Raw genomic sequence first — 24,750 nt, 5'->3', positions numbered from 1 at the left:
TATAGTTGAGAGGAATAAAAAACTGCTGGGGAAAAGATCCTTTAAGTATACATGGAAGGAGCCAGGTAAATTTAGAGTTCATAAAACAAAACCCCTTTTTCATCATCAGTCTTTATGTTTCTCATACTGTAATAGCAGGTCAGTTTTTACTGTTTATAATGGGCTGCTGTTAAAGCTCGAACTCAAACATGCTCTTCTTTAATCATCACTGAAAATTATAAATGGCATTTAGTTCCACTGCCTACTGGGCAAAACTGCTCCACTTAGAATAGATTTTTCTACTTTTTTTTTTTAATTAAAAAACTAAGGTTTCCCACTGTTGTGAAATAAAGTAAAAACCAAATAAGGGTAAAAGGCAACATTATGCAAGAAAAGAGAGGCCATCAGGGATCCAGCATATCAGACAGACAACAGCTCTGCTGAAGGGCCTCTCACGGTCAGATGGACTCCAGGAGCCCTGAGGAAGTCCTATGACGGTGTCGCTACAGCACTACTATGTTTTAGGCAAGAGTCCACTGCCTGAAGCACAAGTGGGAGATCTTGTAACCACAAGGTAACTGTAATCACTGTGGTGTGACAGAGGTGGGGAGGGCTTTGGATCTGGGTTTAAATCTCTGCTCTGCTACTTAAAAGAGCTGTCTGACCTGGGGAAGATCACTTCTGAGCCTCAGTTTCCATCAGTGAAACAGAGGTAATAATTATATAACGCAAGGTAACTAGCTCAGTGCCTGCAACATAACAGATGCTCAATAAGTAGTCAACACGAGTTTATGACATCTGGCCTATACTCCAGTCATGCAGCAGGCACCTGCACACTCATCGCAAGCAGAGGACCAGTTCCCCCCACTCAGGGTGTCTGCCCAGCACTGGTGAGGTCAGTGGTAGCCAGGTAGGGGAGCAGGGTAGGGACTGGGCAGGGGAGATGTGGCTTGAGAGTGGGGAAAGGAATAGAGCACAGACTAGGGGGCTGGGCAACAGCCTCCAAGAAGGACTAGGAATTTTGACAGTCATGAGTTCAGGTGACTTGAGGTTAAGGGGAGGGTAAAGGCACAGATGGTCTCCCTCTACAAATGACCGAGGCAGGGGCAGGGCCAACAGTCTCACATTCCCATCTCATATGGTGAAGCTGCTCAAGACCAAAGCAAACCATGTTGCGATTTCCTTGCCCTCCCAACCCCACCTGCCCTGCTTCCATCACAGAAGTAACTGCCTTATTCTGCCTTCCTTAGGAGTGGGGGGAGGGAGATGAGCTGAGAAAGCAGTGTAACAGTCAATCATACTCAAACTTACATTCCAAAGAGAGCTCCCCCAAGATGTGCAGCATGATCAAAAAATTTCCATCCCAGGATCATTCCTGCTGTATCCATGGCAATAATGGCTTTTAGGGCCTGAAAGCCAGCAAAAGAGAACAGAACTGATACAACTTTGATTCCTCCAGCATTGACATTTCTAATTTAAGGACAAGAATTCAGTCAATGTAAAAATATCACCACTGTCCCCAGCACTTCACTTCATAAAAATACTCACATTCCCTGCCGTGAACGTGAACATTGGAAGGAAGATAATGGCGAGCCTCCCTTCTGGGATCTTAGTGCAGACAGCTGCAAGGACAGTCATGATTGCGCCCGACTGCAAATTAACACATTGGGGAAAAAGTGAAACTCTCATTGTGCAACTGCTTAGTGACTACAATGTCTAACGTAGAAATACTTTTTCCAGAAAGCTTACAAGCCACACATTTCTAGGTGAGCACAAAGTTAAAAAGCTTTCCATTACTAACGTACAAAATATCAGGCAAAGGGACTCCAAGTCCGTGATACGGTAACCACCTGGCAAGGACTGAACTACAGGCAATAAGATGTAACAACCAGCATGTCAGCAGTTAATGAACTTCAGGGACAGTTATGTGTGTCACATGCATCATTTCATTTAATGACTAAAAAAGGACTTCTCAAACTTCAACAAAATTCCTCGAGGGACTTCCCTGGTGACGCAGTTGTTAAGAATCTGCCTGCCAATGCAGGGGACATGGGTTCGAGCCCTGGTCCAGAAGATTCCACATGCGCGGAGCAACTAAGCCCGTGCGCTGTAACTACTAAGCCTGCGCTCTAGAGCCCGTAAGCCACAACTACTGAGCCCGTGTGCCACAACTACTGAAGCCCGTGCGCCTAGAGCCTGTGCTCCACAACAAGAGAAGCCACCACAATGAGAAGCCCGCGCACCGCGATGAAGAGTAGCCCCCAGTCGCTGCAACTAGAGAAAGCCCACGTGCAGCAATGAACACCCAACACAACCAAATAAATAAATAAATAAAATTTAAAAAAAAACAAAAACAAAAACTCCTCGAACCAGAGAGTGAGCATGAATTTGCCCAAAGAAACCAACATGTGTGGAATTTCTCCCAAATTTAATGCTTTACCATAAATCACGTGAAATTTGTATCCTACTTCATTATAACACTAAACATTTTCCTTAAAACGTTTGACAAATGTTCTGCTCCAGGAAAGCATGCCAAATTTATCCCATGGCTCTGCATGACCCCCCCCCCCCACAGCATCCTCCCAGGGACACACATGCATCCGCCTGCTTGAGAAGCACTTTCCCCAACAGCCTTGTATTTGAGAATAAAAATCAAAACTTAAAAACCTTATGACCAGTAAGTCAACCATTTCTTGTTATAATTGAAATTATAACTGCTGTATAGTATTATCGTCTATTGTGTTTTTCCACATTGCTACATAACCTTCATAATTTAAATTGATAATGGCTATGAAATATCTCCTGGATAAATTATGATAATTTAACTAAACTTTCTTAATGTTACACGTGTTCCTAATTCCTCTAAATGATACAATACTTGAGAAATTGGATCATAATCCCTTGTTTACATTAAATCTCACGATAATCATTCATTCAAATACTTGAGTCCTACCAGGCACTATGCTAGATGTTGGGGATACGGAGGGGAACAAAATGGACAGTCCCTGCCTTAATGGAGCTTACAGACTGGCATGAAAGACATAAATGAGTAAAAACCACAAAATATAATCAGTTATGATGGGGAAGCACAGCAACTGCCAAACTGTTTTCCAAAGTGGTTTTAGTGTTTTACTTTCCTACCAGCAGTGTATGAGATTTCCAGTTCCTCCACATCCTCACCAACACTTGGTATGGTCAGTCTTTTAAATCTGTAATATAGGTTTATAGTGATACCTCAGTGTGGTTTTTATTTTCATTTTCCTAACAACTAATGATGTTCATCTTTTCATTTGCTTATTTGCTATCCATACATCTTCTTTGAAGTGTCTGTTCAAACCTTCTGCCCATTCTTTTTGAATTTTTCTTTATATAGTCTGGACACAAGTCCTTTGTCAGACTTCTGACATGCAAATATTTTCTTTTAGCATGTATCTTGTCTTTTAACAGTATCTTTAGAAGTGTAAGTTTTTAACTTACATGGAGTCTGATTTATTTATTTTTTTATTTTTTTTTTAATTTTATAGCTACTTCATTTATTTATTTATTTATTTATTTATTTATTTATTTTTGGCTGTGTTGGGTCTTCGGTTCGTGCGAGGGCTTTCTCTAGTTACGGCAAGTGGGGGCCACTCTTCATCGTGGTGCGGGGACCGCTCTTCATCGCGGTGCGTGGGCCTTTCACTATCGCAGCCCCTCCCATTGCGGGGCACAGGCTCCAGACGCGCAGGCTCAGTAGTTGTGGCTCACGGGCCCAGCTGCTCCGTGGCATGTGGGATCTTCCCAGACCAGGGCTCGAACCCGTGTCCCCTGCATTAGCAGGCAGATTCTCAACCACTGCGCCACCAGGGAAGCCTGAAGTCTGATTTATTAATTTGTGCTTTTTGGTCTCTCAACTACGAAATCTTTGCCTAAAATGAGGTCACAAAGAGTTTTTTCCTATGTTTTCTTCTGTAAGTTTTTATTTTAGGTTTTACATTTAGGTCTGTTTCACTTTGAAAAAAATTCCAAAATACTCCTGAACCAAACTCACCAATTTTTAACATTCTGCCACATTTCACTTATCATTTTTTCTTTATATCCGTACTTTTTTTCCTGAACCATTTGAGAGTAGGCTGCATATGTCATACCCTTTTACCCCTAAATACTTCAGTGTATATTTCCTAAGAACTTGAATATCTTTATATATCCTACAATACAGTTCTCAATTTCAAGAAATTTTATACTGATATATTATACTTTCATTTAATCTATAAACATATTCCAGTTTTATCAATTGCTCCACTAATGCCCTTGCAGCTGTTTTTCCCCACGTATTGCATTTAGTTGCCATGTCTCTTTGGTCTCCTAAAAGCTGGACCATTTCCACAGCCATTTTTTAAAAAGGGGGTCCATTTTCATTAAAAGCCTCTGACTAAAAACGGTGAAAATAAAGAATCTCTGCATGGGGTAGGCTAAACATTTGTCTAAAAAGCAAGTTGTGGGAATTCCCTGGTGGTCCAGTGGTTAGGACTCTGCACTTCCACTGCCTGGGGCCCAGGTTCAATCCCTGGCTGGGGAACTAAGATCCCGCAAGCCACATGATACGACCAAAACATAAAAAAATAAAATGTCATTTAAAAAAATAAAGCAAGTTGCAATTTATTCAGACACATGTATGTTTAAATTTGTGTAGGTAAAGGTCACTTGGAGAAAATTTTAGAAGGAAAATGGAACTGCTTCCTATGGTTAAAATAATGTATAATAAGTACAATAAGTTATAGTCACAAAGAAACTGGCTTTACATAGAAATGCACAGCTAATGAGAATTTTCTTTAATATTTAAATTTCTGTAAATGAGGACTTTAGATGGAGAATATAATCATCTATGGAGAAGCAATTTAGAGGGTACAGGATTTTAGTGCTCTTCTTTCAATTCAGCTAACCAAATTATATTTGTTTCATTTTGGGGAAAAGTATAATTTTATTGGTTTTTTTCTCTCAGAAAATAAGGTCTCAACTTGATTTCTTCTGGGTTTTGTTGAGTTGAATTTTTAGGTTTTATTTAAAAATCTAGGATATTCAAGTTGCACATCTTAAAGCCTGAAAGGTGAACGGTTATTACTCTTTACTCTGACTTTCAAATTCTCAGTGACACTGACATCCACTCTGCTTAATACAGTATATGCTGGTAGCTTATAGTGGCAGATGTTGAAGTTCTAGCCAAAACAAATCTTTCAGAACAAATATAAATTTGGCCAGTATAACATGTTGCACCCCTAGAGGAACCATGACCCAGCAAGTTTTGTGGGGAATCCCATCTTCTGAGGTAGTGCTGATATCCTTCCTTGAAAGCTGCTGTGATACATTAAGGACATGGAGTGGGGAAACCAGCAAAAGAGTGAACAAATTATGGAGGCTGTGTGTGCATGTGTGTGTGTCTTCACAAGGCAGCGATTGCCCTGTGAAGGGAAGTCAGGATTTCTGAAGAACCTCGTGTGTTACTATTGCAGACTTATATAGGAGCCAGTTTGGTAAATATACAATAACAGACAGCTGATCTTAAATAGAGACTACAGAACTCTGACTCCTAACCTCCGCTGCAAAATTAACATGTATCTCCAACACCCAGCCTATCCCTTTTAATATGTAGCTGACTTTGTTTCCTTGTTCTTTCATTTTTTTTAGCCTAAGCCCTGGGTTGTCTTTGTCCACTTGCCTGAACTCATGTCTTAGGTTCTCCTTCTGAGGAATATTAATGCTGTCCTTCCACCTTGTAGCTTCCCCAACCCGTTCCTAGGAATGCAGCATGAGCTGGTTTCCCTGTTTAGGCTGACTGGCAAGCATATATTAAAGGGCTGCGGACTTCGGGGATGCCTGGGACTCATAAGTCTTTAAAGTTTTAGTAACTCCTAAAATGTAAGATAATCCTTTATTCTGAAGCAACTCTTCACACCGAAGACCCTAGACAGTTGGCGATTAAGAGAGGTAGATGCTATATTCCAGAAATAGCCTTTTTAATATAAAAAAGTAGGGACCTTTCCTTTTAATTATAGGGGCCATCAGAGTCAATTATAGGAGCACCTTTTAGAAATTTTTCTCTTAGGTGTTTTTTAAACATCCTATTTTGAAATAATTTAAATCTTACAGAAAAGTTTGCAGGAATAGTACAAAGGACTCCCAAGTCTTTAAACATAAAAAATAAAAGTTGGGTTTACTGAAGTATAAGTGACATACAAAAAACTGCACATGTTTAAAGTTTATAATTAAGTTTTGACATATAAATACCTATGAAACCATGGCCACACTCAAGATTATGAGTGTGGCCAAAAAGTTCATCATCCCCAAAAGTTCCCTGGTGCTCCTCTGCAGTGCGTCCCTCCTGCTCCTCCCCCATTCCTAGGCTACAACTTCTCTACTTTGTTAAGATAGATTCACTTTGAGTTTTATATTGATGGAATCACACAGCATATACTCCATTTTGTTGTTGTCTGGCTTCCTTTACTCTGTATAGTTATTTTGAAATTCACCCATGTGGTTGTATCAATAATTTATTCCCTTACATGGGTGAATAACATTCCATTGTATGGTTATACCATAATATGTATATTCATTCACCTGATGGACATTTGAGTTTTTTCTAGTTTTGGCTGTTACCAAAAAAGCTGTGAACATCTGTGTACAACCCTTTGTGTTCTTTCATTTCTCTTGGGTAAACACCTAGGGGTGAAATGGCCAGATCATATGGTAAATAGATGATTATCTCCATCTAAAGCACTCATTACAGAAATTTAAATATTAAAGAAAATTCTCATTAGCTGTGCATTTCTATGTAAAGTCAGTTTTTTTGTTATTAAATTTTATTTATTTTAATTTCATTTTTCCTCTGACTTTATTTTTTAACATCTTTACTGGAGTATAATTGCTTTACAATGGTGTGTTAGTTTCTGCTGTATAACAAAGTGAATCATCTATACATATACATACATCCCCATATCTCCTCCCTCTTGCGTCTCCCTCCCACCCTCCCTGTCCCCCCCCTCTAGGTGGACACAAAGCACTGAGCTGACCTCCCTGTGCTATGCAGCTCCTTCCCACTAGCTGTCTATTTTACATTTGGTAGTGTATATAAAGTCAGTTTCTTTGTGACTATAATTTATTGTACTTATCATATTATTTTAAAGATAGGACGCAGTTCCATTATCCTTCTAAAATTTTCTCAAAGTGACCTTTATCTACGCAGATTTAAATATATTTATGTGTCTGAATAAGTTGCAACTTGCTTTTTAGACAAATGTTTGGCATACCCCATGCAGAGATTCTTTATTTTCACCTTTTCTAGTAGGAGGCTTTTTAAGAATATAATAAAAATGAACCCTTCCTCCTCAGAAAAATTCATACATATTTTAGACATAATTTCAGGGACTCATGAACCCAAACCCATGTAGACCCTAGAGGTCTGGTTCTTTGATTAGAGATAAAGATCTTTTATTCTCCCCTAATAATTTGTTTATGTATACTGGTTATGAACTTGTAATCAATATGCACATATAATATTTTTATTTATTTCATAAATAAACAATTTTCATTAAGTATTTTTCTTTATCAATATATAATCTTCATGTATCTATCATATAAATTTTTTTTAACACTATGAATTTTAAATGAATTTGCTCTAAGAGGCCTTCTGCTTCCACAAGCTACATATAGCTAAAAACCCTGGGCATTATATGTAAAACAAATATAAGATGACTCTAAAAGACTGAGAAAGGAGAGCAGCCCAGCTAGGAACCTTAGGATCCAAGGAATGACACAGTGGTGAGTTCCCCGGGTTTTCTTTTGGCCTCATGCTGCTCAGACTGGGCTCTGGAGAAGCTCACAACCTGGAAACACCAATGAACTCAGACAACATAGGCCTGTACCAAAAAATGCTCTCTCTAGCCAAAGGACCAAGAAAGCATAGCCTAGCAAGACACAAAACTTTTAGACAATAACCACTTTACTCCAGCCAAACACCACAGAAACAACTGTGGCCCGATCCCCACCAGCAAAAGCTGAGTGGAGAGCCTGGACTTCCAGCCTTACAGACTGTAATGAGGCGTCCCACCGTCCCTGACAGGGTGGTGTCAGTGGAGGTCACACAGGCAGCAGTAATAAGGCACTCTTCCTCCTCCTAGCCAGGGCTGTATCAGTAGAGGTCTCCTGAGGAGCCCAAACTCCCTGCCCTGCAGCAACAAGAGCTCTTCCCCACCAGTGTCAAAGGAGACTGAGTGGGGAACCTGGACTGCCTCACTCACCTGGCAGTAGCAATCACAGCACTGTCAGAGGTGGCCTGCTAAACAGTAGATTTAATTAAGATTAAAGTCTCATAACGTAATATCCAAAATGTCCAGGTTCCACTTAAAAATCACTCATCAGGGAATTCCCTGGTAGTCCAGTGGTTAGGCCTCAGCACTTTCAATGCCACGGCCGAGGTTCGATCCCTAGTCAGGGAACTAAGATCCTGCAAGCTGTGAGGCGTGGCCAAATAAATAAATAAAATAAAAATAAAAATCACTCATCATACCAAGAACCAGAAAAATCTCAACTTGAGTGAGAAAAGACAATTAATAGATACCAACATCAAGATGACACAGATGTTAGAATTATCTAACAAGCATTTTAAAACAGCCATCATAAAAATGGTTCAACAAGCAATTACAAACATGCTTGAAACAAGTAAAAAACAGCACAGAAATAGAAAAGCTCAAAGAAATAGGAGATATCAAGAACAATGTAAACTTTAGAATGAAAAATACAATAACCTAAATAAAAACACTGAATGGCTTGAGCAGAATGGAAAGGACAGAAAATAATCAGTTACCTTGAGACAGAATAGCAATCACCCAATCTGAACAACAGAGGAAAAACAGTCTTTAAAAAAAGTTAATGGAGTTTCAGAGACCCATGAGATAATAACAAACTATCTAACATCATGTCATCAGAGTCCCAGAAGGAGAAAAGAAAAAGGGTGAGGCTGAAAAAGTATCTGAAGAAATGGCTGAACATTTCCCAAAAGACATAAACCTATAGATTCAAGAAACCTAGTGAACCACAAACAAGATAAACACAGATGTCCATGACAAGACATATAGTCAAACTTCTGAAACTAAAGACAAAGGAAAAAGTCTAGCAAGTAGTAAAAGAAATGACACCTTACCTATAGGGGAAAAGCTATTTGAACAACAAAGAATTTCTCTTCAGAGACTATGGAGGCCAAAAAAAGTGGCACATTTTTCAATTGCTGAAAGAACTGTCAGCCTGGAATTTTATATCCAACGAAAATATCCTTCAGAAATGAAGGGTAGAAAAAAAATGAAAGGGAAATCAAAACATTCTCAGAAAAAAAACTTGAGAATCTGTCACCAGCAGGCCTAACTGGCTAGTGGCTATGGAATGGCTAAGAGAAGTTTTCTAAACAATTAAATGATATAAGGAGGAAATCCTGGAACATCAGAAAGAAAGAACAATGGAAAAAGTAAAAATTGGGTGTAAATACAATAGACTGTTCTCCTCTCTTGGAATTTTCTAACTTATGTTTAATGGTTGAAGCAAAAATTATAACAGTGATATTCTAAATGCATGTAGAGGAAATATTTAAGACGATTATAATTTGGGGAAGGTATGCAGACAAAAAGCAAGGTAAGGCTCACTTCACTCAAACTGGTAAAATGATACCACCAGTAGACTGTGGTAAGTGATATATATAGACTGTAGTACCCAGAAGCAGCCACTAAAAAGTTATACAAAGAGATATACTCCAGAACACTATAGATAAATCAAAATGGAATTCCAAATGAATCTGCACTAGTGATCATTTTATTTCACTTACAACCTTGTAAGAAAGAGACTGAAGGTACTTTCCTAAGCACAAGAATTCAGTTTATGTACAAGTTAGACCAGTGATAAGTTAAATCAATGAAGTTACAGCAAGCAGGTTATCATAATGTTGGTGAGCAAATTCAGCCTATGATAAACTATTTACAAACACAACCATAAAAAATCTATGGGATGCAGTAAAAGCAGTCCTTAGAGGGAAGTTCATAGCAATACAGGCCTTCTTTAAGATATGAAAAAATCTCAAATAATCTCAAATCTAACCCATCACCTAAAACAATTAGAAAAAGAACAAAAACCTAAAGTCAGCAGAAGGAAGGAGACATTAAAGATCAGAGAGGAAATAAATAAAACAAAGATTAAAAAAACAATAGGACAAAACCCAATAAAATCAAGAGCTGGTTCTTTTAAAGGGTAAACAATTGACAAACCTCTGGCCAGGTTCACCAAGAAGAAAGGAAAGAAGACCTAAATAAACAAAATATGAAAGAGGAGAAATCACAACTGATACCACAGAAATACAAAAAACCATAAGAGAATACTATGAACGATTATATGCCAACAAACTTGACAATCCAGAAGAAATGGACAACTTTTTAGAAACATACAGCCCACCAAACCTGAATCAAGAAGAAATAGATAACTTGAACAGATCACTAGATATGAAATAGAATCTGTAACTAAAAAAAACTCCCTGCAGACAGAAGTCCAGGACCAGATGGCTTCACTGGGTAATTCTACTAAACATACAGAGAAGAACGTGTACTGCTCCCTCTCAAACTCTTCCAAAAGACTTAAGAGGAAAGAACACTCCCAAAGACATGCTATAAAGCCACCATCACCCTGATACCAAAACCAGACAAAGACACTACCAAAAAAGAAGATTACAGGCCAATATCTTTGATGAATACAGACACAAAAATTCTCAACAAAATATTAGCAAACCAAATCCAACAACACATAAAAAAGGTCATATACCATGACCAAACTGGATTCATCCTAGGGTCACAAGGATGGTTTAACATACGCAAATCAACCAATGTGATACACCACCACAACAAAAGAAAGGACAAAAACCACATGATCATCTCAATAGATGCAGAAAAAGCATTTGATAAAATTAAACACCCATTTGTGATAAAAACCTTACAAAAATGAGTATAGAGGGAACATATCTCAACATAATAAAAGGTATTTATGACAAACCCACAGCCAATATAATACTCAATGGTGAAAAGCTGAAAGCATTCCTGCTAAAATCTGGAACAAGACAAAGATGCCCACTCTCACCACTTCTCTTCAACATAGTATTGGAAGTCCTAGCCACAGCAATCAGACAAGAAATAAAAGGTATTCAAATTGGTAGGGAAGAGGTAAAACTGTCATTATATGTAGATGACATGATACTATATATAGAAAACCCTAAAGACTCCACACAAAAACTACTAGAACTGATAAACGAATTCAGCAATGTAGCAGGATACAAGATTAACAAACAGAAATTGGTTGCATTTCTTTACAATAACAATGAAATATCAGAAAGGGAATGTAAACAAACAATCCCTTTTAAAATTGCATAAAAAAATAAATAAAGGACTTAGGAATAAACCTCACCAAGGAGGTGAAAGACTTACATGCTGAGAACTACAAAACACTAATAGAGGAAATTAAAGATGATTCAAAGAAATGGAAAGATATCTCATGTTCTTGGACTGGAAGAATTAATACTGTTAAAATGGCAATACTACCCAAAGCAATCTACAGATTTAATTTGATCCCTATCAAATTACCCATGACATTTTTCACGGAACTAGAACAAATAATCCTAAAATTTACATACAACCATAAAAGACCCAGAATTGCCAAAGCAATCCTGAGGAAAAAGAACAAAGCAGGAGACATAACCCTGCCAGACTTCAGACAGTACTACAAAGCTACAGAAATCAAAACAGTGTAGTATTGGCACAAAAAGAGACATACAGCTCAATGGAACAAAACAGGAAGCCCAGAAAAAAATCCACAAACCTACAGTCAATCTTCAACAAAGGAGGCAAGAATATAACATGGGAAAAAGATAGTCTCTTCAGCAAGTGGTGCTGGGTAAGTTGGACAGCTGCACGTAAATCAATAAAGTTAGAACACACCCTCACACCATGCACAGAAATAAACTCAAAATGACTTAAAGACTTAAACATAAGATATTATACCATAAAACTCCTAGAAGAGATCATAGGCAAAACATTCTCTAACATAAATCGTACCAATGTTTTCTTAGGTCAGGCTCCCAAGGCAATAGAAATAAAAACAAAAATAAACAAATGGGACCTAATCAAACTTACAAGCTTTTGCACAGCAAAGGAAACCATAAACAAAATGAAAAGACAACCTAAGGAATGGGAGAAAATATTTGCAAATGATGCGACCGACAAGGGCTTAATTTCCAAAATATACAAACAGCTCATACTATTCAATAACAACAACAAAAAAACGACCCAATCGAAAAATGGGCAGAAGACCTAAACAGACTTTTCTTCAAAGGAGAAATACAAATGGCCAATAGACACATGAAAAGATGCTCAACATCGTTAATTATTAGAGAAATGCAAATCAAAACTACAATGAGGTACCACCTCACACCGGTCATAAAGCCATCATTAAAAAGTCTACAAACAACAAATGCTGGAGAGGGTGTGGAGAAAAGGGAATCCTCTTATACTGTTGGTGGGAATGTAGATTGGTGCAGCCACTATGGAAAACAGTATGGAGGTTCCTCAAAAAACTAAAAATAGAGTTGCCATATGATCCAGCAATCCCACTCTTTGGCACACACCCAGACAAAACTAATTCGAAAAGGTACATGCACCACTATGTTCATAACAGCACTATTTACAATAGCCAAGACATGGCAACAACCTAAATGTCCATCGACAGGGGAATGGATAAAGATGTGGTGTGTACACACACACACACACACACACACACACACACACACACACACACACTGGAATATTACTCAGCCATCAAAAAGAATGAAATCATGCCATTTGCAGCAACATGGATGGACGTAGCGATTATCATACTAAGTCAGTCAGAAGGAGAAAGACAAATATCATATAACTTATATGTGGAATCTAAAATATGATACAGATCAACATATCTATGAAACAAAAACGGACTTACAGATACAGAGAACAAACTTGTGGTTGCCAAGGGGAAGGCAGGGTAGGGGAGGGAAGGAATGGGAGTTTGGGATTAGCAGAGGCAAACTATTATATATAGGATAAACAACAAGGTCATACTGTATAGCACAGGGAATGAATATAATAACAACCAGTAACTAGTAAGAAATTCAATTTTTAAATGAGATTGATATGCATAGCTCTAACTAAACTCCTTACCAAAATCTAGTCAGTATTCTCGCTCCCTTGTGCCACTGATAACTGACAAATATTCTTTAACAATCTTCATCTTTCAAAGGCAGTAAGACCAATACTTTATATTTTCTATCACAATTTTAACAGTATTTTTTTCTCCAGATTTCTCATTAAAAATACCATATACCTGGTGATTTAGTTTTCCTTCATTTTAACCAAGAATGAATGAAAGTATTTGAGGATAATAATTTTATCCTGCCATGGCTCTATAGGATTTTGATGACTGAATAGAAACCACCACTTCCACCTTTCTTACTACATGTTCCTTACTATGCTAAGCACTCTAAACACACTTGCATTGCAAATGAGAAATAGGTATGTTATCCCCATTTTATATGGGGAAGCAGGTTCAGAGAGGTTAAGTAATAAGTCCTGGAAATCATGACTAAGTGGCAGAGCTGGGATTCAAACTCAGTCTAATTCCAAATGCCATGCCGCCACACTCTATTCATGAATTTCAGTTTCCTATCTGTAAAATGGGAATACCATTTGTCTGAGGGCACATCAAAATGCCTTCCCAGATCCTCTGAAGTAATGAGAAAAGTCTTCCCACCCTCAGAACCCCCAATGTCCTCTAGAGACTACTCAGCCCTTTCAGTGTATATTAGATGTGTATAATGTTTTCTCCCCAACTAGACTAAACTTGAAAGTCAGAGACCATTTCTGATTGATCCTAGTGGTCTTCACTGCCTTCACAAAACAGGCGCTTAGTTGGCAAATGAGGTAGAATTTGAGATATATAAATTATATTGACATCAAATTTTATATAGAAAACAAACATTCCACGAAGAAAAAAATGGGAGGGGGATTAAGTTAAGAAAGCATAAAGGTCATAGGACAAGATACAGGCCTCATTGAGAAAATTAGGTAGACACAAATCTGAGGAACACACAAATTATGGAATGGTTATTTTACATAAGGATTCTTTTCCAAAACTAAACCTTCTTACAGTTTCTTTAAATGTGAAATTCCCTATTTGAATACATTGAAGTGCATTGAATACATTTAAGTGTATTTAACTATGCACAAATTGAATGTGTAGTTTTTAAAGAAATATTATGTAAAGATTTCCATGTGCCTAGAAATCTGTCATTAAACTCAAAAGAAAACACAATTGTAATTTTTTAAAATCATCCAGAACATAACTGAGGGCAGGAATTCTGATATCTTGCTCACTGGATGTATCCTCAGCCTCTAGTAAGTACAGTGCCTAGCAGTCGAATCTGCATAGCACTCAAATATTGACTAAAGAGGAGGACACAGTATCAGATTCAAATCTCTAATTCCTTAGAATTTTCCAATGCTAGATTAGGCTCTCCAGTTTCTGGGGATTGCATATCCACTAGTTTGACTACTCCTCATGATATATACTCTGTGCCAGTTAAGTATATATAAATGACCAGTGGTTAAAAGCAATAGCCTGAAATTTACAAAGCTTTACAAATGTATAAATTCTAAATTAGATGTAGATTAGTTAATAGTATTGTTTAAATATTAATATTTTGGCGTTGATAGTTGTACTGTGGTTCTGTAGTTAATAGTAGGGTTAAGGGTATATAGGAACTCTTTGTACTAATTTTGCAACTTTCTTGTAATTCTAAAATTATTTCAAAATGAAGCGAAAAATTTTAGTTAGAAATACTTACTGCACCAAGTGATGGTCCATATCTTCCTGTGGCAACTTTACACACATAACTAACGAAATTGGAAATAACACCTAAGAAATAAATCACATTTCAGTAATTTTAGTGAGGTATAAAAATGGCTTCCATTTCTGACCTCCACCCCACAGAGACTAACAATGTTGGGTTTCTACCCAGGTCACCACAAGGTGCAGGCATAAATACTTATCCTGCCTGTCGCTTCAGATATATTATAGGGAAAGCAAAGTCTGACCCACCGTACCACTTACTGAGTAACGTAGGGTCATTCACTTTACCTTGTAGTTATCATTTTCCTCATCTACACTGTATGAAGAAAGACTAGTTCCCAAACTCACCAACTGTCTGGGAATTCTCTGGACTGCGCTCTAAACACTAAATCAGAACCTCTGGAGTGGGACCAGGGAGTCTATATTTTACCCAGCTTGCCAAATGAATGTGTTGCAGATCTAGACTAGATGATCCTTTACAGGTCCCTTTGGCACCAATGTCATCTGAACTGAGTATGGCTAATTTTAAAAAACAACTTTCTATAGAGCAGGAATTAATGGCACTTGAAACAGACCCTTTGTACCTACAACAACATTAGTGCTCAGGGAAAGAACTACACACTTACCTTATTAGGCCAAAGATACTGCTCAGCTTCTGTTTTGAAGACTAGATGCACGTGAGTATTTAATTAACACTGATTAAGTACCCACTCGGGGCCTTGTGGTAGGTGCTTTTATTTTATCCCTTCTACAACCCCATGTCATATGAGAGTAAGTAGTATTATCCTCAGAGAGGTATAGTCTTTTCTGCAACATCACACAGCTGGTAAGCAGAAACAGGATCTGAACCTAGGCCTTCCATCTCCAAGCTCAGTGTCTTTTCACTACACATATCTGCCAGATATACTGTTTTTAAATGAAGGGATTTTAGGAATGAATTTTTACACTTTATGGTTATAATTAAGTACATTTTGCAAACAGAAAGTAAAAAATTTTTTTTGAGATAAGTAAAATATAATCAACCAACTGCCAATTTAGCAGCATCTAGGAACCTGGAATCCTGCACTATCATTTACTAGTGAAATAAGGAAATGATGCTACCTCCAGGATGACTTGAGTGGTTCCATGCTAATATATGCTTGCAACAAAGAACGAACTCATTCTTGACAATCTTATTGGATAGCTAATCGAAAGTTTTCTGAAAACTGAACACACTTGGGAAATGAGCGTAAGGTTATTTAACACAGATCCAGATAATTGAGGCATCCCGGAACTCTGGGAACCACTAATCTATAAAATGGTGGGCCTGAGCTAAAGAAACCAAGGCCTAGGGAGATAAAAATGACATGCTTAAACACTACACCAGTTTGTATCCTTCTCTATATACAATCTGAGAAACAAATACATACTGAGCACTTACGGTATATAGAATATGGCTATAATCATTCCCTTTGTCCCTTCTCCAGATAGGGGAGAACACTTATACTCTGAAAGGTCCTAAGATGAAAGCTTATTACCTGCAGATAAGTATACTGCCATGAACTGCTCCTGACCGAGAATGTTCACTATGCTGGAGGAGAAGCTCCACAAGACATACATATTTGCTGCCATGTGAAACAAGGAGAAATGACTGAACGTTGACAGCAACATTGGAGAACAAAGGACCTCTACAAGAGAAAGAAAAAGTCTTGTAATTGTGGAACACACAGCCAGTAAAAATGATCCATTTTAGACTTTTTCATTATTATTATGACACAAACATGCGAAACAAACCAGAGCTAGTTAAAAGATTGGATAAGATGGTTTAAGACAGCTTTTTACCACTTGAAAAAGGCTATCTTAAATCTCTTTTCTACTTAGTAAGCAACCAATAAAGATTCTCAGGTCAGTGAAAGCAACTTGTCCTATAGAAAAAGTTAGTTAGAAAAAGAATTAGTAGATTATTTCAATTACGGAAATAAAATTGTATATAATAGTCTCTTCAAAGAGTAAACTTGTAGCGATCATGGATCTTAAGTCACTAAAAAATATTTAGATATCTGCTATGTGCAAGGTACATTTTAGGTGCCTCGACACAGCTGTAACAGAAATGAGGTTCCTGTCCTCCAAGAGTTTACAGCCTATCCTCCAGATTTTGCTTACAATTATTGACAAGTAAATCATCTTTTTTATAGCACTTCAATTACCATAAAGCATATTTCTTCCATTTTACCTCTACCTCAAAATAAAATCACACAAGTTAGACTTACTTGAGGCTGGACTGGATGTGAAATATCTGATCATCGTCCGCTGTAGAGAAGGTACTCTCCACAAACAAAATACAAAAACATTTGCAGCTATGATACCTACAAAATAAACATTTATAATTTAGGGAAGTTAAAAATAAAAGCAAAGAAAGTCTGATCAAAAGTCCACCCGAGGGACTTCCCTGGCAGTCCAGTGGTTGAGACTTCGCCTTCCATTGCAGGGGGGTGCGAGTTCAATCCCTGGTCGGGGAGCTGGGATGCCGCATGCCTCACAGCCAAAAAACCAAAACACATAAAACAGAGGCAGTGTTGTAGCAAGTTCAATAAAGACTTTAAAAGTGGTCCACATCAAAAAAAAAAAAAAAAAAAAAAATTCTTAAAAAAAAAGTCCACCCAAATAAGATTTTCTACCACATTATTTAAGAGTATTATATACTTGGGGGGGGTGGGGGGAAGTAAACTAAGAAAAGTAAGTGAAATCAATGTTTCTGAGTATCAAAATTGTCACAGGTTGGTAAAGTCAGAAAATTCCTGGAAAATGCTCTAGGAGCTAACTTCCTTCACTCAGATCCATATTTTACTCCTTCAGAACAGTTCACTCTTCTCAATAAATAATCAGATCTATAATTATTGCTTGAAAATGGCCAAGGCAAAGACAGAAGTAATGTACAGAATTAGGTTCTTTGGCCAAGAGTCAAAAAGCTACATAACATCGCTTCTTTTTCCACAGGGAATGGTATGCTTCTTTAACTTCTGGACAGCTTGTGGAAACACCTATGGATCATCTATATAGGGACTTCCCCGGTGATCCAGCGGTTAAGACTCCGCGCTTCCACTGCAGGGGGCGCGGGTTCAATCCCTGGTCAGGGAACTAGGATCCCAGGATCCCACATGCTGCTCGGCACGGCCAAAAAATTTTAAAAATTAAAAAAAAAAAAGTCATCTGTGAAGATGAAGATCCACATGTCTGAGAAAAAAACTCATTAGATAAGAATTCAGGAATAGTCTGGAAGACTTTTGAAACTGCTTTTGAAAATATGTCTACATGTGGGAGTTGGATGACTTTTATTTTTCTGCAAGAACTGATGTTGCTAGAACTACCACTAAATTGAGTAAGTTTGTTTACTGATAAAATGTGACTAAACAGTTAATTCTGGGGAAGAAATTAAGTTATTCTTAAAAACCGCAAACTTTAAAAAGATACATTAATTTTAGGTACCACAACTCCTTACACATAGTAGGCACTCATCTACTTGAATTAAATTTAAACATGTATTCACTCATCCTGTCTCTTTAGGCAACAGGCAACTAGCCCTTTCAACTTCTTCAATGAAAATAAGGACTGATTCCAGCAACATTCTGGTAAAATAATTTATTTTAGAAGATATTCACTGTACAGTCCCTGCCAGCTGCTACATCTTGGAGTTTTCCTTTGGCTCCCGTATTTGTGCACTCTGTAAGACTCTCAGCTATCCACTGGCATTCCTAGTCTCTCTAGTTTTTGCTCTCCCACTTAAGAGTTAGAATCTATGAAAAATGGTAGTTTCCTTTCCAAAGACATTCTTTCCCATTTTAATATCTGAAATCAGGATGCATCTTACAATTGGTAGTGTGTCCAATGAACTGGTAGTATCTTTCTTCATAGCACACTAAATGGTGTTTTACTGCATTTAACTGAACTGATCCTATCAGTTTTATCAGATGCCCTGCTAGTGAGGTCTGTGACTATGATTATGACAGCTATTTTACCATCTTTCTTTTAAAAAATTTTTTTTTATCTTCCTTTTTTTAAAAATTTCTTTCTTTTATTTTTGACTGTGTTGGGTCTTCGTTGCTGCGCAGGGGCTTTCTCTAGTTGTGGCGAGCGGGGGCTACTCTTTGTTGCAGTGCGCGGGCTTCTTATTGCGGTGGCTTATCGTGTTGTGGAGCATGGGCTCTATGCGCACGGGCTTCAGTAGTTGTGACATGCGGGCTCAGCAGTTGTGGCACACAGGCTTAGTTGCCCTGTGGCATGTGGGATCTTCCCAGACCAGGGCTCAAACCCGTGACCCTGCATTGGCAGGTGGATTCTTAACCACTGCGCCACCAGGGAAGCCCTATTTTACCATCTTTAGTAAATAACTACAACTCTTTCCAAGATGATGTGAGGAACAGTATTTATTTTTTAAAAAATGGGGGAAAGGGATCATAAACAAGGCAAGTAAGAGCACTGTGTGTACATCCCAATGAGGAATCTGGAACCCTGGGCAGGGAAGGTGGGCAGAGCCTCCTCAGCTGCAGAACAGACCTCAGGGGTTTATCATAACAGGAAGTGAGCAGTGATTAGTATTGCCTGGGGTTCTTTAGTTTCTTTTGCCGAGTTAAACATCTTTACTCACCCAGAGACTCTTAGGTCTAGATTGTTATACACAGTGTTTGGTATCTCAGGGTAAAAAAGACTTGAGAATAGTTTGGCCCAGATTTCCATGGTCATAAAGATAAGTCAGGGCTTTGCAGTTTGCTCCAGTTATGGTTCACTGCAAAGAAAGCAAGATGGGGCCCCATCCTGCCTGCCGAAAAATGGCAACTACTCTGCCTACTCTGCCAGTTCCACAGGCCACTTCCTGAAACCAGTGACATACAGCACTCAATTCCAAAAACTGCAAGCACTACAGCACTGTAGAGAAGTAGAGAGCATCTCTGGCTGAAGAGATTACAACCAGGGAAAAGACCTGAAGGGAAAGATAACCAAGGATATCAAGGTTAACAGTAGCCAAAGAGTTAACATTGCCAAGTTTTCAACCGAAATGTAAGAGGCCTTTTTGGTAAATTTGACAGAATATTGGTACTGGAACACGCTGCGGTCAAACCCCTCACTTCACAGACCAGTGATCTTCGATTAGGCAAAACCCATCAGTAAACAACTGAACGTATATACCCAAATTATGTACATGAACAACTATAATTCATTATAAAATACACTAACAAAAAAGAGAGAAAGTAAAATGCAGATATTTTCTTCCCTGGTTATCCCATTTTGAAGGCCAATTATAGATGAGAAAACTGAGGCTCTAAGAGGTACAAGTTTTCAGAGAGCCAAATTCAGTGGTTAAGCCAGAATTCCTAATGTAGTGCTCTTTCTACTAGACACAGAGACATGGGTAGCCAAGGGGATTTCTTTTGATCTTGGTCACTCTAGAACTTCAGATACCAGGCAAAGGGCTCCTTATATGGGGAACAGCATAGGTTGGTCCCCAGAGGCAAGTGACCAGGAGGTATGACAATCGTAGGCCTACTGAGGAAGCATTGCACACTGTCTGAAGGTAAGTTGCACACTGTCTGAAGGTAAGTTGCACACTGTCTGAAGGTAAGGGTGAAGGAGCCCAGCAGGACTGACTGTGTCCTATTTACACTATAACCTGGGCAAGAGGCCTAATCTCTCAGCCTCAGTTTCCTCGTCTGTAAAATGGGGGTAATAAAATCAACCTCGAAGAGTTGAGTGATGATTAAATGAGAAAGCATGATTACATGTAGTGGTCACACAGAGATGACTCAATACATGAAAAATATGGTAGAAAGGGAATGGCCTTTTCAGGTCTGAATCCTAGGTATGTCACTTAGAAGCTTTGTGGCCTGTGGCATTTCACCACCTTCATTTCAGTTTCCTCATTTGTAAAATGAGGATAATACTTGCTATACATCATAAAGGTTGTAGTGAGGCTTAAATAGATTGTAGATGCACCTAGTATGTAGATGCTCAAAGAAAATGGTTCCCTCCCCTCCTTCCTTCTCCTTTGAGAGGTAGAACTGCTTAGGGTCTCTGTTTGTATCTCCATTTAGGAGGAGTGTTACTTGCCTCCTCCTGACTCAATCATGTCTTGGACCAGCTTGGCACTATTGATTTGGGAAGGTCGCTGCTGCCTCAGTGCCTACCTTTACCAAAAGTGATGCACTGGATTCTATCAGCAAGAATAATGGAGTAAAGACCACCAAAAGTTCTGTCCTTCATAAAAGCAATGAAAAAATTGGCAAAAAATGTTAGAATCTACTTTTTCAGAACTCTGGTAACTAGCCAAAGGCTTGCTGCAACCCAGCATTTTTTTAAGAAAAATGGATAAATCTTGATAAGAACAGTGAGCTTTGAGGCATTTTAACTTGCCCTAGTGCCACCCCCCGCTTTCCAGATGTGTTAGCCATGAAAATACACTTTCCCTGGCAGCCCCCAGAGATAACAGAATGGAGCTGAATCTCTTTCAAAGCCTTGTTCCCAAAGAATTATCGTCATCTGACCTATCTGATAATAGTTTCTTGGAAGACCCCACTTGCAAGGATGTCTGTATTTGACCTGCCTGGGAGCTTAAGTACAAAACTCATTTCCCCAGGGGGCGTTTGTCAAAAGCAATTACAGGCAAGTGTTTAAGTTTGCAGCTGCCTAAGGTGATGGATAATAGAGACTAAACAAAAATCTTAAAACGAAAATATGAGGAATGATATGTTCATAGGGGCTTACAAAACCTCCAACATATTTCTGGGATCTAGAAAGCCACAAGAAGAAGACAAAGTAGACTTTAAGACAGTATTTGTTACTAGAGACAAAGAATGCTATTATATAATGAAAAATGGGTCAAAAAAAAATCTTGATATCCATGAAGAAGATATAACAATTACAAACATATATGCTTCTAACAGTAGAAACCCAAAATATATGAAGTAAAAACTGACAGAACTTAAGGGAAAAATAAATGACTCAGTAATAGCTGGGAGACTTCAATACCTCATTTGTAATAATGGATAAAATTAGATTATCAGCAAAGATGCAGAAGACCTGAATACTATAAACAAACTAGATGTAACAGACATCTATAGAATATGCCACTCAAGAGAATACAGTCTTCTCAAGTGCATGTGGAACATTATCCAGGATAGACCATATGTTCAGCCACAAAACAAGTCTCAATAAATTTTCAACCTGAAAATTTCAAAACTGTAATTATAAACAGTAGGTTCTCTGACAACAATGGAATAAAATTACAAGTCAATAATACATTTGTAAAATTCACAAATATGTGGAATTAACGCACCCCTAAATAACCAATGGGTCAAAGAAGAAATAGCAAGGAAAATTCGGAAGTACTTTGAGATGGATGAAGACAAAAATATAACATACCTGCTATGAACTGAATTGTGTCCCCCGAAGATTCATATGTTGATGCCTTAACCCCTAGTGGGATGTATTTGGGAATGGGGCCTTAGGAGGTACTTAGATTTAGAGGAGGCTGAGGTCGGGCCTTCATGATGGGATTAGTGTCCTTATAACAAAGATACCAGAGAGCTTGCTCTTGCTCTCTCTACCTGCCATATGAAGACACAGCAAGGTGGCAGTCTACAAGCTAAGAAAGTTCTCACCAGAAACCGACCATGCTGGCACGTTGATCTTTAACTTCTAGCCCCCAGAATTGTGAGAAAATTAATTTCCGTTGTTTAAGCCACCTGATCTATGGTATTTTGTTATGGCAGATCAAGCTAACTAAGACAATACTAAAACTTACAGGATACAGCAAAAACAGGGCTGTGAATGCCTACACTAAAAAAGATCTCTAAGCAATAACCTAAGGCTCCACTTTAATAAACTAGGGGAAAAAAAAGAGCAAAGTAAACCTAAAGCAAGCAGAAGGGAATAATAAAGAGTTTGGATAAATGAAGTAGAGAATAGAAAAACAGAGAAAAATCAATGAAACTGAAAGTTGGTTCTTTGAAATGATCAACAAAATTGACAAACCTTTAGCTAGACTGACAAAGAAAAGAAGAAAAGACTCAAAATCACTAAAATCAGGAAAGAAAGCAGAATGATACCACTTACCTTACAGAAATAAAAAGAATTCTAAGGATACTATGAACAATTGTATACCAACAAATGAGAACTTAGATGAAACTGACAAATTCCTAGAAAGACACAAAGCACTGAAACTGACTGAAGAAGGAATACAGAATCTGAATAGGCCTTTTTTATAGGTAAAGAGATTGAATTAATAATCAAAAAACTTCCCATAAAGAAAAGCCCAAGACCAGATGGCTTTACAGTATATTACTTCCCTAGAGCTGCTATAATAAATTACCACAAACTCGGTGGCTTAAAAGAACAGAAATGTATTCTCTTACAGTTCTGGAGGCTAGAAATTTGAAATCAAATTTGAAATCAAATGGTCAGCTGCGTCATGCTTCCTTATGAAGACTCTAGGGAAGAGGAGTCCTTCTTTCCTTCTTCCTAGATTCTGGTAGCTCTTGGCATTGCTTGGCTTATAGCAGCATCACTCCAGTCTCTGCCTCCATCTCTTCACAGGGCCTGCTTTTCAGCATGTGTCTTTTTGTCCTATTCTCTTGTTATAAGGACACAAATCATTGGATTTAGGGCCTACCTTAATCTAGTATGATCTCACTATTTCAATTAAGATAATACTGAGTTTCTGGGTTACCTTATTTCAAATAACACTCTGAGTTTCTGGGTGGACATGAATTCTGGGAAACACTATTCAACTTACTACAACTGATGAATTATAGCAAACATAAAGGAGAATCAACATCAATTCTTTTCAAACTCTTCCAAAAAACAGAAGAGAAAGAAACATTTCTCAACTCATTCTATGCAGCCAGTATTACCTTGACATCAAAACCAGACAAAGACATCACAAGAAAACTACCAATATCCGTTATGAACACAGATGGAAAATCCTCAAGAAAATACTACCAAATCAAATCCAGCAGAATATAAGAAATTATAAACAATGACCAAGTGGAATTTATTCAGAAAGGCAAAACTGGTTCAACATATAATAATCAATGTAATACTCCATATTAACAAAGTTGGAAGACTCACAATTCCCAGTTTGAAAACTTAAAGTACAAAGCTACAGTACTCAAGCCAGTATGTCATAAGGATACACATATAGACCAATGGAATAGAACTGAGAGTTCAGAAGTACATCCATACATCTATGTCAACTGGTTTTTTTTTTTTTTACTGTGGTCCCAAGACAATTCAATGGGAAAAGAATAGTCTTTTTAACAAATGGTGCCAGAGCAAGTAGATATCCACCAGCAAAAGAATGAACATGGACACCTTCCTCAAACTGAATACAAACGTTAATTCAAAATGAATCAAAGACCTAAATGTAAAAGCTAAAACTATAAAACTCTTAGAAGAAAACATAGGTGTAAATTTTTGTGACCATGGATTAGGCCACAGTTTCCTTGATATAACACTTAAAGCAGAATAAAATAAAAAATGGATAAAATGGATTTCATTAAAAAGTTCATGCTGCAAAGAACACTATTAAAGTGATGACAGCCCATAGAATAGGAAAAAATATTTGCAAATCATATATCTGATAAAGGTCTAGTATCCAGAATATATAAAGAACTCTTACAACTCAACAAAAAGACAACTCAAAAAATGGACAAAGTGGGACTTCCTTGGTGGTCCAGTGGTTAGGACTCTGCACTTCCACTGCAGGGGGCGTGGGTTCGACCCCTGGTCAGGGAACTAAGATCCCACATGACATGTGGCGCAGCCAAAATAAAAAAAAAGGACAAAGGATTTAAACAGACATTT

General features: G+C 38.0%; 1 protein-coding gene across 7 annotated transcripts in view; it reads right to left on the bottom strand.

Moving 5' to 3' along the window:
• The window catches only part of PARL (presenilin associated rhomboid like), a 61,743-nt gene that overhangs the window by 2,419 nt on the left and 34,574 nt on the right, over positions 1-24,750 (bottom strand). For 6 of the 7 annotated variants that reach the window (XM_082394172.1, XM_082394175.1, XM_082394174.1 and 3 more), the window contains 5 exons: positions 17,166-17,261; positions 16,434-16,583; positions 14,912-14,982; positions 1,528-1,629; positions 1,291-1,388 (listed from right to left, as the gene is read on the bottom strand). In XM_082394172.1, coding sequence (XP_082250298.1) covers positions 1,291-1,388; positions 1,528-1,629; positions 14,912-14,982; positions 16,434-16,583; positions 17,166-17,261 — 517 coding nt within the window. The remainder of the gene's footprint in view (positions 1-1,290; positions 1,389-1,527; positions 1,630-14,911; positions 14,983-16,433; positions 16,584-17,165; positions 17,262-24,750) is intronic. The other variant, XM_082394173.1, reaches the window with a different exon arrangement.

Source organism: Balaenoptera borealis, assembly GCF_965194805.1.
Source record: "Balaenoptera borealis genome assembly, chromosome: 5".
In the NCBI taxonomy this organism is placed as follows: Eukaryota; Metazoa; Chordata; class Mammalia; order Artiodactyla; family Balaenopteridae; genus Balaenoptera; species Balaenoptera borealis.
The sequence above is the reverse complement of the archived record's forward strand: the minus strand, read 5'-3'. Positions and strand labels throughout refer to the sequence as shown.